This window comes from Triplophysa dalaica, chromosome 8 (genome assembly GCF_015846415.1).
Source record: "Triplophysa dalaica isolate WHDGS20190420 chromosome 8, ASM1584641v1, whole genome shotgun sequence".
Taxonomy (NCBI): domain Eukaryota; kingdom Metazoa; phylum Chordata; class Actinopteri; order Cypriniformes; family Nemacheilidae; genus Triplophysa; species Triplophysa dalaica.
In genome coordinates this window covers 97,196-112,751 of record NC_079549.1, presented here as the reverse complement: position 1 = coordinate 112,751, position 15,556 = coordinate 97,196, and the positions used below count along the sequence as shown (strand labels likewise).

The following is a 15,556-nucleotide window of genomic DNA, read 5'->3' as shown; positions in this document are numbered from 1 at the left end:
AAATTCCAATTGGTTGCCGCCAAACCGTGTAATAGCTCATTACCATAAAGTTGACCTGATTTCAACTCTCCTTGACGCCCTCAACGGCCAAGACGTGCCGCGCTGCTGCTTGCCGCTGACTCGCATTGAAAATTAATGACTTTCGGCTACTTTGGCGCTCTCGTTGCCGGCGGTCTGAACGCACAGTTTTAATGTGCATTTGAAAAAGCAACACCCGTCAAACATGATCATTATAAATCTACTTTATTATCACAAAAATACCTGAGGAGGCTTGAGGAACAGTTTTAAAAAGAGCTGGGGCATTTCCTAGATTTTAGAATGTGTTATGATCTTCTTCTGTAGCAGTGCGTATTTGGAGTTTCCACTCGACAGCGCCATCTGGCTTTCGAATGCAGCAGCATTTTCTGTATTTCACTCAAAAGCTGTGCATAAATCATGTGATATTTATCATCGGTTTATCGTAACAGTGCTAATGGTTATGCATTGACTTTCAGTAAATCTATGAAGGTGTTCCAGGTCTGCTGACCACATTACACTTCCACGTCACTTCGTCAAGTTTAAACATCAGAGGTTATAATGTAGTCTTCAGGCCATCACCACACACAGCACCAGCTCTTCATCTGACCTTCATTATCTCAAACTTTACTCTTCATGGAAATGTGTGCAGTTTTGGTTCCATAAACACAGAATTTCAAAGGCAACATATAAATACATATACTGAAATAACTAAATTGAAAAACGAAATGCATGAATAAACACTGATAGCCTAATGGTCGGTTTTCCTCTTCGTGCTGCTTATAATTAATAACACATATATTCTGATAGACCCACTCTTTCATTGTGTGGATTGGTGTGTCTAATAGATGAAAGTTAATGCACACGGCCTGTCTGCAATTATTCCTTGCATAGCTGTCAAAAAATATTGAACTAACAAAGTAAAATAAAACTATACCCCACAGTGGGGCTTATCATTCTCTAGTGCTAGAGCTCCTCTTCAGGGGATATCCGCCCTCCACTATCCTTGTTCTACTTCCACATATAAGCTGTGAATGGGTCTCGCACAGATACACGTCATCATTTAGACTTTATCCTTTATATCACTTGTAGACTAATTCCTATTGTGGGGAAAAAATGACCAATATTGCCCATCCCCATCATTTACGCTTCCTCTCTTCAAGTCTTTGTCTGGTCATAGATTCACTCTCTCTGCTACAGGCTCCAAGACCCAAAGCGAAAGCTTTCAAAGGTGACCTTCAATCCCATCATCCTCTGGAGCTGTTGGCCTGTGATCGTCAGAGTCAAGCGGGTCACATGCTGTTGAATTTAAGCTCAGACGCTGGGCAGCTGGTGAATGATGTGGTAGAAACGTTCAGGAATAAGAGCGGCCAGAATCATCTGATGGACAAACTCTTCGGATCGCAGACACAGGAACACCTGTCCTTCATCAGCAACGATGACATCAGCAGCATTAACGCACGCGTCCCAGACAACACCGATCTCATCAAGTGGGACAATGGTAATATTAACCACATCACAATCACTTATACTAACTGTTGTTGTGTTGCTGTAGGTTGACTTGTGTGGTGGTGTTGTAGGTGCAGTGTTGTGTCACGCCGGCTCTCTTCAGCACTTGACGTGGTTGGCTCTGCAGTGGGATCTGATGGGTCACAGCGTGTCTCTTCAGGATTGGCTCAGACAGCTCTTTCCTCGGCTCACTCTTGAGACCTCCAAGCTGGACACTAACACTCCAGAATCCATCTGCCTGCTGGATCTTGAGGTGTGGACTTGACTTTCTTATCTCCACAAATTAAACAGAATATCAGACGATCCGCCTGCTCTCGATTGGCTTTTAATAGCAAGAAAGACCACAAATGATTGTTCAGTTGTTCTAGTAAAAGAGTTTGAAGAACAAGTCTTGATCCTCATCCTTAACAGAACTGAACTGAACATCAGCCGGCCAGAAATCATTTCAGTCAACATCATCAAATATCAAAATATCCCTCAGGTTTTGTGGTCCATAAGTGACATGGAGCCTGTACGAGGTTATCAGCGAGTGGGAATATATTAGTCTGTTGTGAATTGAATGTGGTGTGTGTTTGTTTTATAGGTGTTTTTGAGGGGCGTTGTGTTTACGTGTTCCACTCAAATGCAAGAGACTGCAAAGATGAGCGCGAGTCATCAGTCACATGAGCCCAGATGTTTACCCATGAACATCATGAAGTTACTCTCCTCAGAGAAGCAGAGACAGTGGTGGGACGCTGTCTACTGTCTGATTCATAAAAAAACACCGTGAGTGCATTGTCATCATCATGTGACATCATCACTTCACGAGTGTACCTCTGACTCTACCTCTGACTCTACCTCTGTTTCTTTATTGCAGGGGGATGTCCGCTAAACTGCGATTGGTTGTTCAGCACGGGCTGAACACGCTACGGGCCGGGGAGAAACATGGCCTTCAACCGGCGCTGCTTATACACTGGGCCCAACATCTCACAAACGCTGTAAATCCACCTCACCTGTCATTCACACCCTTCTGCTCTCATTCACACACTTGACAACAGGCACTTATTATGATTTCAAAGAGTGCTCAAATGAATTGTCGACAGACTTCAATAAAAGAATGATAAGGAGCATCTGTCCAGCATATGAGAAATTGTGTGAAAAGAATCCCAGAATGTACCTGGTGAAGTTTGAATTGAATTGGTTTGTTTTCATGTGAACAGGGTGAAAGGGTGAACTCCTACTATGATCAGAAAGAGTATGCTGGTCGTTGTGTACACTACTGGAAGGTTGTGCTTCCGTCACTTGAGAAAATCAAAAAGAGACGGAGCATCCCGGAGCCTCTGGAACCCATGTTCCAACACTTCCAAAGTCAAGACATAAAGGTGCGCTGACGCTGTTTAGCCTGCTCATCGGGTTAAGAGGAGAAGTGTGAAGAGAGATGAGTGGAATAATGAATGTCAATGCTCTTTACTGCAGTCGGCTGATGTGCGTGTATATGAGGAAGAGGCGGCCATCAGTATTGCTGCACTGCTCGACATCGAAGGCAACACAGATGAGGCCATCTCACAGCTTCAGAAGCTGAACAGCATCTCGTCTCACTGGCATCTTGCAAAGGTGCTTTGACCGCAAATTCAGACCTGATAGAACGGCATGTACCCTATGATAGTTTTCAGAAGATGTGATTTTCTGTTTGTTTTTCAGATATATCAGAGACTCTCAGAGGAAGCCGGGAACGGGCTGGAGGAGACTCAAGACCGCTGTGTTAACATTCTTCGGCAGTTCAGAAACTACTTAACAAAGATCAGTCAGGCCAATGGAGAGGACGTGGAGAAGGTACGACAGACTACGACACATTTCTCAAAGTGTTAATATTTACTTGAATGTTTTCTGTGCTATTGGAACCACTGAACGCATGAATTGCTTTTAAAGTACGCTTGTGTTGTTTATGGCTTCATATGTGTTGTTTGTTAGTTACCTGTGTCTATGGAGGAAGTGATGGATTTGTTAAACGAAGTCAACCAGCAGCTTGAGGATAGTGGAGAGATGGATGAAGATCATTTAGATCATCCAGTGACATCAAGTCCCAGTCAACCCACAGAAGCTCACGTGAAGTTCTCTACGCTGTCCCCAACCAAAAGCGTCACGTCACCCACCAAAAGACCATTGGTACGTCATAGCATAAACCTGCACAAACCTGCTTTTGGTTGAGGATGAGCATGACTTACAGTTAAGTGGTACTGTTGTCTCTCAAAGTTTTCCCCAAGAACCCCTCCTCACTGGGCAGAGGACCAGAAGTCACTCTTACAGATGTTGTGTCATAAGGTCGAAGCCTTGAAGGTCAGTGGCTCGCCAACAGCCTTGAGATTTGAGCTTTTGAATAAGTTGGTTCTTAGAATTATGTTGTGAGCGATTTTTGTTCATCCGTTTCTGAGTGATCTGTTAAAAAGAATAAAAAGGGCGCTGAGTGACATTTTCAACAGTTTGCTGTAGCTGGCACCCGGGTCAGGCAGATGTTTTACATGTCATTTCCTCTTGATCTGCAGAATGAGGTCCATGACATGCGTCACAACTCGTCTGATGCTACAGGATCTCCTTATAGGATGTATGGAGAAAGTTACGCTGAAGGACTTCAGGAAGCTTTTCCAGGTGCACAGCCATTTCATGGGGTTCCTCTTACAGGTCATTTTATTGACTTTTTTTATGGTCCAAACATGTCTTAAAAGTCAGTGCTCTTTTAAAATGTTGTTCTTAACAAACATTTGAAAACAACTACTTCTATTGCTCATCTCTGGCAGTTGCTACTACAGGGCCCTCGGGATACTACAATCAATCTCCGGCGTATAACTCGCAGTACCTTCTGCGTCCTGCTGTTAATTCTACGCCAACAAAGGTAATTGCTCCTTTTTCAATTAAAACAAGGTACGATCTGGGCCTGAACAAGTAACGCTTCTCAAAGTATTGTTTGGTGCCTTTGCAGGGTCCGGTATTCGAGACAAATCAGGTCTTAAAACTCATTCGTTAAGATTCGCTTTTTCTGATCATTCTTAACAGTTAAACAATTGTTATTTGTTGTGTTGTTGGTTCTTATAATTGCAGCTCAATTGTACGGTGTCCTTGAGTGTTTTGAAAGGCACCTTCAAGTAAATGTATTATTATTAACAAGGTGTTAATGGTTCTTTTTCCATTAAAACAAGGTACGATCTGGGTCTGAACAAGTAACGCATCTCAAAGTTTTGTTTGGTTGCCTTTGCAGGGTCCGCTATATGGGATAAATCGACTTCCTCCTCAGCAACATGTGTATGCCTACCAGCAGTCGACAAACACGCCACCTCTTCAGTCCACACCTGCATGCATATATCCTCAAGAACAGGTGTTTGGTGCTCCAATTCGTTTCGAGTCACCAGCTACAGCCTTACTCCCGCCATACAGTGAAGAATATTACTCTCACAATGTTCCTCAGCCTACAACCAACCCATCGTTGCCTGAGCCTGGATATTTTACCAAGCCAAGTGTTGTTCCATCTGCCCAGGCAGCGAGGAGCATTGAAACCAAGACGACAGACCCCAAGATTAGCTTTGGGCAGCAGTTCTCCGGTGAGGCCACTAAGGTTCCACTTTTCGGTGGCGTCATTGCTGCCCCGTCAACCTCGGCCACAACCGCATTCAAGTTCAACTCTAACTTCAAGTCTAATGATGGGGATTTAACCTTTTCGGCTACCCAAATGAAAAACAGTGAAAGTCTTTTGGGACTTCTGACATCAGAAATGCCCCCCAAAACCGAAGGTTTGTCTGAAGCAAAACATCAGAATCAAGACCAGCGGTCAAGCCAGGGTGGAGTTTTCACCTTTGGTGATAAAAATGTGGCAGGATTTTTACTCTCCGATGCTGCTCAGAGTAAACCGATTAATTTTGGCATGACTGAGCAAACATTTAACTTTCCAAGTGGAATTCAACCTTTACTTGGAAATGCGGAGACACAAGAAGAAAGAAGTGTTGAGAGTGATAATGAGAGTACCCACATGGAAGAGGATGAGGATGGACCTCATTTTGAACCCATTGTGCCTCTACCTGATAAAGTTGATGTGAAAACCGGTGAGGAGGAGGAAGAGGAAATGTTCTGTAACAGAGCCAAGCTCTTCCGATTTGAGCCTGACACCAAAGAATGGAAGGAGAGGGGCATTGGCAGCATCAAAATACTGAAACACAAATCATCTGGAAAGGTTCGTCTGTTGATGAGGAGGGAGCAAGTTCTCAAAATATGTGCTAATCACTACATCACAGCAGATATGGCCTTGAAACCCAACGCTGGATCTGACAAGTCCTGGGTGTGGTATGCCATGGACTATGCAGATGAAATGCCAAGGACCGAGCAGCTGGCCATACGTTTCAAAACTGCAGACGAGGCGGCGCTGTTCAAATCAAAATTTGAAGAGGCTCAGATGTTTTCGCTAAAGTCTTCGGAACAACAAAGCCAAAATCTACAGAAAAAAAGCGAAAAACAGGTGTCACGCAAAGACATGGATCTCAGAACTCGCTTTTTCAAAAAAGAGGGTGAATGGGATTGCAACGTATGTTGTGTAAGAAACGCCCCCACATCTTCAGTATGTGTTGCCTGCAACAGCCCTGGTCCATCTGTCAAGGGTCATACACCTCAGGAGCAAGGAAAAGACTCTGTTGCTCCTACTTCTAAACTCCTCACTTTTGGACTTTCTGAGGATTCTCTTAAGAATAACACCACGAATGTCAGCTCATTTGGATCTCAAATCCCTAAAACTTTTAAATTTGGTTTAGGCAATGCCGGTTTGAAACATCAGGCAGATACGCCAGCAGATCAGACTGATTCGTCACAAGGCGTGAAATGGGATGTAACATCGTTCTCTTTTGGCTCTAAATTTGTAAAGAAAGAGGGTCAGTGGGACTGTGACGCCTGTTTAGTAAGGAATGAAGCAACATCAACTGAATGCGTTTCTTGTAAAACCCCCTGCAGCACTGGAAAAAATAAACCGACATCTCAAAGTGGCTTAGCTGCCATGTTCGCAAAAAAAGATGAGCAGTGGGATTGCGAAACCTGCCTGGTAAGAAATGATGGTACGTCCAGCCAATGTGTCGCATGCCAAACGGCGAACCCAAATGTGAAAAGCAAGACCTCCACTGCACCCTCAAGTTCCTCTTTTACCTTTAGTTTTGGTAGTTCTTCCGACCAACCTTCTGCCACTGGAATTAAATCAGCTTTCAATTCGGGCCCTCCTTTTCAGTTTGGTTTGAGTAAAGATAAAACGACTTCAGAAAGCTTCAACTTTGTGCCTTCTGCAACTGGGACGGATAAGTCATCAAGCAGTTCACCCTTTTTGTTTTCCATGCCAATGCCTCCTGGCGGATTCAAGTTTGGCACTGGGGAGTCAGAGGCGAAGTCGGCACAAAATGAATCTGCATCTCAACTCCTCAGAAATTTTGCCGAACAGCACAAGGAGACAGAGACAGCCACTTCGCTTCCATCTGTGAACAATGCGAGTGATAGTGACAATCCCCTTATCAGCGGCAAGTCAAGCTCTTCCAGTTTTGCAGACTTGGCAAAGTCCTCAGAAGGTAGCTTTCAGCTTGGACCAAAGGATCCCAATTTCAAAGGCTTCGCAGGGGCCGGAGAGAAAGTCTTTACCTCATTGCAGTCCAGCCTAAAGGCTTACACGTCAGCTGATCAAGAGGAAGAAGAAATTTACAAAACAGAGGAGAATGATGATATTCAGTTTGAACCAGTTGTTCAGATGCCTGAGAAGGTTGACCTTGTTACCGGGGAGGAGGATGAGAAAATCTTGTATTCACAACGTGTCAAGCTCTTTAGATTTGATACAGAAACTAGTCAGTGGAAAGAAAGAGGGGTTGGCAACCTTAAATTCCTCAAAAACAATCAAAATGGCAAACTCCGAGTTCTTATGAGAAGAGAACAGGTGTTGAAGGTATGTGCTAACCACTGGATCACAACCACAATGAACTTAAAGCCTCTCGCTGGGTCAGACAGGGCCTGGATGTGGCTGGCCAATGACTTCTCTGAAGGAGATGCCAAGCTAGAGCAACTTGCTGCAAAATTGAAAACACCAGAACTCGCAGTAGACTTCAAGGTAAAGTTTGAGGAATGTCAACGGCTCCTTTTGGATATTCCTCTGCAGACCCCTCATAAGCTTGTCAGCTCGGGCAGAACGGCCCATCTCATACAGAAAGCTGAAGAAATGAAAAGTGGTCTCAAGGACCTCAAATCCTTCTTGACCTATCAGAGCAAAGACGAGGAAAGAAATGTCACAAGTAGCGAGGCCTCTGAATTGGTTGCAAAACCCGACTCTGAAAGCACTGGACCCACTTTGGAGTGGGATAACTACGATTTTCAGAAGGAGGCACTTGACGACAGCGCTGACACCTCTTTGTGCGCTACTCCTCTGCAACCCGATCCGCTTCCCAAAAATTTGTTTTGTTTTGGCAAATCGTCCACAGGCTTTAGTTTCAGTTTTCAGCCTATTGTCAGTCCCTCCAAGTCCCCATCTAAGCTGAACCAGAGCCAGGGGTCCGTCGGCACAGATGATGAGCAAGAGGTGTCGCAGGAGGAAGAACGGGATGGGCAGTACTTCGAGCCCATTGTGCCGCTGCCTGACATTGTTGAAGTCTCGACGGGGGAGGAGAACGAGAAAGTGGTTTTCAGCCACAGAGCCAAGCTATTCCGCTACGACAAACAACTCAGTCAGTGGAAGGAAAGAGGTATAGGAGACCTTAAAATACTGCAGCATTATGAAACCAAATGCGTGAGACTCGTCATGAGACGGGACCAGGTTCTAAAACTCTGTGCGAACCATTGGATAAATTCAACTATGAACCTCGAATCAATGAAAGGAAGCGATAAGTCCTGGATCTGGAGCGCATTCGATTTTGCTGAAGGGAAGGGCAGTGTCGAACAATTAGCAGTGCGCTTTAAACTGCAGGAAACTGCTGCTGCTTTCAAACATATCTTTGAAGAAGCAAAGGACGCTCAGGAAAAAAAAAGGCTACTTGGCCAGGTTTCTTCTGGAGTGCTGGTCACTGCCAAACAGATGCTGTGTGGTGAGGCTGCGGTCGCTGTGCTGGAGGAAACCACTAGAGAACGTACTGGACTGTCTGAAGAAACCCACCTGAAACCGGATGGGACACCTGGTGCAGAGCACAGTACTCAAAACATCAAGACTGTGGTTTCTCCTCCTAAGTTTGTCTTTGGATCACAATCCGTACAGAAGATCTTTGGTAGCCCCATATCGTCAAAAGAACAGTCCTCCGTTTGCTCCCAAGATGAGCCGGAAACGAGCGCAACAAAGTCCAAAGCCTTCGAACAGACCGCCAGCAGTCAGACTGCAACTCCATTCAACACACCAGTAAGAGGTTGGTCTTATCTTCTCATCTGTACTTTGAGTAAAGCTGGCTTAGGTTCTAGTTGTGCCACGTAACATGTTGAACTGTTAAATGGATTTAAAGGGGACCTATTGTACACATTTCATTTTTACATGAACATAACTGTGTGTCTGCAGTGTTTGTAATCGCACACCCTGTGATGGTAAAAACCCACCCGTCTTTTTAATAATCCCCACAAATGAGTTTCACAAACATGAGTCTGTTAAATACATTTTGCTTCATTATTATAACAAACGTAAAAAAAAATCTACTTTAATATAATTAAATACGCATATATAAATCAAATAAATATATTCCCCACAGTGCGGTGTGCGAGTGTGTGTGTGTGTGTTGTAACTCAACAGTGTATTGATAACACAACAACACATTGATGAGAGTAAAGACAGTGAAGGCTGTGCGCTGCATGAGACACACACTGGCTCATATAGTACATTATTGATGTCGTCAGACCAGGTCGCGTTTATACATCAGTATTTTAGCAGCTGTTGTTTCATACTCGTTACAATATAATGTGATCAGAGAGTAGAAGAGAAACAGATTCCAAGTGCCAGAATTCGAGCGTTCATCTGATCGGGAAACAGCGGGAGAGAGACGCGCTGGATTTTACTGCACTTGTGCTTTTTGTTGACCTTGTGTGGTTCCAATTGCTTCTCTTGTTTACCTCATTTGTAGGTTGCTTTGGATAAAGGCGTTTAAGTGACTTAATGTGAATGTGAATGTACAGACGGTCAGATTTTATACAAAGGTGCCGTAATGCGCCACAGGTGGATGATTGAGGAGAAATGCAAATCATCCAATCATTATCAAGGAATGGAACTATCTGCTAGTTGGAAGTTAGTTTTTATTTTTCATTTATGTTGAAATAAAATTAGATTTTATTCACACTCAAATTATTATACATATTCCAGTTTCATTGTCCAAATATTCCTAAGCATTGAAAAGGGTGTACTTGCATTATTATGTCTGTTATGGCAACTGATATTCATAAAATGATAATATTGATAACCACAATTGTTTTTGTGAGACAATATATCGGCAAACCAAAAATGTGTTATTGTGACAGGCTGTGGGGTATCATAGTGGCCACAGAGCAGATCCTGTATACCTGAGCTCAAGGTCAAAGGTCAAAGTCTGCTCCTCAGTTTCTCCTGGTCTTTTTCTTTTTGGTTAAACGGCAGCAGCAGCTCATTTGTATTTAAAGAGACACACCCAGAAATCAGCATATAGAGCATGATATAATAAATGATCTGTGGCTGAAACTTCCGAGTTGACAAATTTTAAATCCGTTTGTAAAAAGGGGCATAATAGGTCCTCTTTAAACTACATGAAGAGTGTTAAAAAATCCATCATGTTTTCTTTTTTAAATAATTTTTGGATCAAGTAATATGAAATGATAATTGAGTGGCTCAGAGATGACATATTTTTGGAGGCTAACCCGGAAGTAAGCACTGCGCTGGTTCCGTCGACCAAACTTTTTGAAGATCGCAAAAATTAAGCTCAGTGATGAACAAAGGTTTAGGATGTTGACACGTTTTGTCTTACATAATCATCTTTACAAAGGATACTTTTGAAGCCAAAATACAATCATCAGAAGTAAAAAGCTAACGATCCTATAAACAGACTTCACTTAAGGTCGCTCTATATCAATGTCACCACCACCAAACCTTCTTCAACTATTTCAAACTTTATTAAAAATGAATGAATCTGCATCAACATTTTAATAGATTTGTGTCCATGTTGTATTATTCGTGACCTTTATATGCGAGATGATGTCTAACGTCGCCGCCAAAGGAAGAACTCGCTTTTAGCAACATGTTAGCAACCGCCGTTTTTAAGACGCAATTAGGCTTTAAAAAATCACAAGCTGGTTATACCTGATGTGTATCATGTCATACAATAAAACAAGAAAATATTTAGTTTTTTTTTTACCACAGGCCTTCTTTCAGGTGATTTACCTAAACCCCATAAAAAACCTTGAGGAGTGATGGAACCAGAAATCCTAAAATGCTAACTCACTTCTGGGGTGTGCACACAAAAATACGTCATCTGTGAACTTCTCAATTGGGCGAATGTTAACTCTTTCCCTCCAGAACTTTTTTAAAAGTTGCACGCAAGTGCCAGCATTTCTATCATTTTCACTCAAATTTGATGGCTCCCAGTATGTTTTCATTAAAGGGGTCATATAGCGCGAACACGTGTCTTTGGTGTGTTATAAGTTGCTCATGCGTGTATTAGACATGTCAAATTGCAGAAATGAAGGTGTGAGAGTCATTCTATATAAAAGTGAATGCTCAACCAGACCTGCCTGAAACACCTGGTGTAACCACACCCTCACAAATCTACATCAATAAACCAAATGAAAGAACCGAGTCTGCTTTTAAACAGAAAAGTTTTCTTGCCTCTTCATTGTTTCTTTTTTCTGACCTCTTTAATGTGTGTAGGTTTCTTCACAGAGGCAACATCTTAATTAACCAGCTCAGATTATTAACATTCTATAATGGACTTCCGCATTATCAGATCCAGATCAATGAATAAAAACAGATCAATTATTGACCTTTTCTGGATTCAGAGATACTGTTGTCTTTCAGAAAATGTGTAACAGCACCATAGATAACAATAGATTCTGTGTTTGACATGGAAGGGTTTTCTCATAAAACCTGGAAAATGAGCAGGGAAAGAGTTAATAGAGGTCACGCTTATAGTTCAGACACCCTAAAACCTGTTGATCATGGAACTCTTTTACTATTCAAAACAAAACCTGCTTTTGCCAGCTGTTGTGTTAACAATACTTTCCACACCACCACGCCGTTTTATTGGTATCTTTAATACAAACACAATTATCTTTTAGGTTTGGATTTTAGACTTTTCAAACATAATCCAATGGCATTTTGGAGCTGCACATCAGTCACACAGTTTGGAGCTGAAGGTATTTTAGGTCACTCCTAACTGACTGGCATGTCTCAGGATCTGAACATTAATCCCGAGCAGTCGGCGTGTTTGCATGATCTGCTAACCTTCTGTTGTTTGTTTGGGACTTCACTAGAATGGCCAATTTCAGAGAGGAGCTTCAGTGAAATGGGCCAACCTGAGTTTTCTGGTTGGGAATGGGCACAATGTAAAGCCCCAGAAAGTGAGTTTAGTTCACACGGTAAACTTCACCTGGTGGAGTATCGTTGGCGCTCCTCAGAAGGTGTTTAAATACATAGTTCATTCATTTGTTGATTCATCCAGCACATGTTTATCATGCAGACAAGTGAAACAAGCTCCAGGGCTGAGATCTTCAGCAGTCTTTTGTCTTTGTTGTTTATTTAGGACAGGGTCTGTAACATCAGTGATGCTCTTTTGTAGTTGTTTGCTAATGTAACCGGATCTATCTGCACCGCTCCAAGCGGGCCTCGAACCAGTCCGGCATGGGAGTCGGGCACTCTAACGAGGAGTCTAAAGACCGCAGTCCCTGGCGTCTGTCACTAGAGCGTCCATTGAGGTCGGGGATTGAGGTTTGCACACTGCACAGCACTTATCTAGCTGGCCCCCGTCACACAAAGCCATTTTTCTTAATAGATCATATTCTGGTGTCGGCTTTAGAGAAAGACAGACACACATATGCCGTCAGCCATATCACCCTGTACCCCAATACTGGTTGTCCACTAGAGCTCCGCAGGGTTGAGTCTGGTCAGTACCTGGATGGGAGCGGTGGGCGCTCATCCACGGGTCTGTGTGGGTCCTAATGCCCCAGTGTAGTGTTGGAGACCCTGTACTTCACCACCCTTCAGATGCGACCTGACTCTCTGTGGTCATCCTTCCAATAAGAAAAGGGGTGTAACACTGGCACCCTGGCCTACACATCATGACCTCCTATTCATCCCCATGTGTAATAATTGTCTTCTTCCTCTGTCTCCTCGCCACCAATAATCTGGCGCAATATGGCTGCTGTCGCATCATCCAGGTGGATGCTGCACATTGGTGGAGGTTGAGGAGGTTCCCCCCTATATAAATGGAAACTATAATTATTTATTTGTACAGCACGGCTGTGTTTGCATGCCAGCAGAGTTTTACTGCTAATAGACATAGTGAGCTTTCATTGTATGCGTGGAAGAAAAACATGATGGTTGTTTTATTATGTAGAGGAATCAAAAAGTGTCCCATGAGATGGATGGTCAGTGAATGTTTGAGTCAGTGGTTTAGATTCTGCAGATGAATGAAGTGAGTGTGCGGATGAGGATTGACTGTGTTAAAACACCAGCTTCATTGTTCTGGTTCTTCAAGGCTTGTGTTGTGGATCAAACTGGACAACTCACTTACACTTTTCCAACGCTTCATATTTACAGTCATGGACGTTAGAAGAATGTTTATCCGCAGCTTCAGTGGTGTGGTGTTATAACCTGTGACTGTAGTTGTGGTCTTATATGACGGAGGTTCATTCACCAATCTCACTCTTCCTCATTTTCCCATCACACCGTACAGCCACTTACTTTCATCAAAATGAAAAAAGATATTTGAACGGGTGTTCAATAAGGAAGTGTATGGTAAAGTTAGTGGAGTAGGGTGGTTAGTTGCCATACGTTTATTCATTTGAAATAATTTGATCATTTACACTTTATTATATGTACAACAATACTTTTTTTACCGTGTTGTGTCGAAAGGAAATGGAGTTTAATATAAACAGATTCTGAATGAGCCAGATGGAATGAGTTTGAAGAACCTGAAGCGTGGATGTGAGGCTGTTGCTAAAATGTGGAGTTCAGCATCCCTCAAGTGGAGTGGGTTTGTCTGACTGAGCTCTGTGCTAAAAGTGAGGGGGTCTAATGTCCTGTCCCACTCACACACAATGGTTCCAACACCCATGTTTACAGTGTTCACCAGAAGCAGTGAGGTTTGATGGTCGGGAGCTCTTTCTAACATGAGTTTTTGCATGGGTGTGGATTTACTGCTTGTGTCAAAGGAATACTTCAGACAAGAACCAAAATGTCCCCGTGTTTACTTCCCCTCCAGACATCCTGACCTAATGTGGTTTTATTCATGAAGAATAATGCTGTGGAGTTATAACTTTACTTCCAAGTGGTAGAATGTGAACTAGAGGCTTATTTTTCTTTAGAATGGCGGTGATGAAAGCTCCCGCACAGAGGAGACGGTGTCCTATTGGAACAAAACAAAAACTGCATTCATCACCAGAACTTACCACAAGCGTGCGCCATTTGACGGAAGAACAAGCGTCTAGTTCACACGCAGCTGAGGGATAACAGAAGCTAGACATTATGGTTCATAGTGCAGTCAATATAGATATTTCTCTTAAACAAACTCATAGATTCACTTCATAAGACCTTTGTGAAGACCTCCGAGATGTATTCAGCAGTTCTTTGATCCCCGTTCACTCTCATTCTAACGCTTGGAAGTAAAGGACAGGTGTATTATAACTGCACTGCATTATTCTTCCAGAAGATATCCACATTGAGTCAGGATGACTTGATTCTTGTGTGAAGTATCTGTTGAAGTGTTTGGAGAACTCATCTGATTCCTCAGGTGTTAAGTTCATATGAAGCTGTGATGATGTTGAGTTGAAGCTGTTGTGTGTTTGTTTCTTTGTCCTGTAGTTTCTCCTCAGACCGTTTGTGATGATGTTGAGATTGTATTTGAACGAAAGCCCACAAAAGAGCAGGCTCAGCTGGCTGCCGGACTTCTGCTTCCTTCCACCTTCTTCTGTTACAAAAACCTCCAAGGATATGTCAGTGATGATGATGATGATGATGGTAAGAAGCTTTTATTACACCAACACATGCACATTTGTGTATATTCTTGTAGTTTTGTGCCTGTAGTGGTAAAAAGGATCATAGACTCATGGTCACAGTGCTGATGGAGTTCAGAGATCAGTCATCATCCACACACACACTGTACTTCTTCACTATTATTAGATTACATGTTTCAGTGTATTTGTGTGTGTTGGCTCAGTGATCTTAAAATATTGAAGTAATTTATGATTTATGATCCATCTCGTGAAGCCCATGACTTTCGGCTTCGTCTTGAACAAATTACTCAATAAATATTAGGGCTGGGACGATATATCGTGAAAATTCTTATGCTCAGTTCCTCAAGGACTTAGGGTCGAATGCTGCCACATCCCAAAGAAAGAGGGCGCTCTCGCACATAAACTCCAAATATGGGCCACAAAAGAAGTAGCATTTACACAAGCACCCTTGAGGTCGTGAGGTCGGGGGACACAGTTTGGTTATATCAGAGATGGAACAGTAGAGAACTTTATGCATCAATCAGTCAGTCAAATACATCCAATCCGGTTTCATGTGATAGCCAGTTTATTTGAATGTAGCTTTAGGTTTAAGTGAAGTTAAGTGAAAAGATATAATATGACAAATCACAACAGTGCTTCCTGTTTTTGTTTGAAAGATATAAAATTCTGGCAACATGGCTGCACTGATTTTGTTTATTATAAAGCATTGTGTGCATCAGATTTCATTTTATTCTAAAGTGTAAGAAGTTAAGACTTCAGGGAATATTACAAGAAAATGATGTAGTAAGACGTAACGTTACTCTCTACACCAGTGAGGACTCGTCCAGACTGAGAACAGAGCACACGTGTGATGTGTATTCCAGCCAAAACATGTTAACATGACATT

At 42.7% G+C, this 15,556-nt stretch overlaps 1 protein-coding gene across 9 annotated transcripts in view; it reads left to right on the top strand.

Moving 5' to 3' along the window:
* ranbp2 (RAN binding protein 2) overlaps positions 1-15,556 on the top strand; it is a 69,337-nt gene that overhangs the window by 46,254 nt on the left and 7,527 nt on the right. For 5 of the 9 annotated variants that reach the window (XM_056755091.1, XM_056755092.1, XM_056755093.1 and 2 more), the window contains one exon: positions 14,519-14,674. In XM_056755091.1, coding sequence (XP_056611069.1) covers positions 14,519-14,674 — 156 coding nt within the window. Of the gene's footprint in view, positions 1-1,215; positions 1,517-1,595; positions 1,778-2,107; positions 2,290-2,380; positions 2,502-2,723; positions 2,886-2,979; positions 3,118-3,204; positions 3,337-3,474; positions 3,670-3,756; positions 3,841-4,046; positions 4,183-4,298; positions 4,394-4,756; positions 8,898-14,518; positions 14,675-15,556 lie in introns of all 9 variants that reach the window. The other 4 variants (XM_056755085.1, XM_056755088.1, XM_056755087.1 and 1 more) reach the window with 4 other exon arrangements.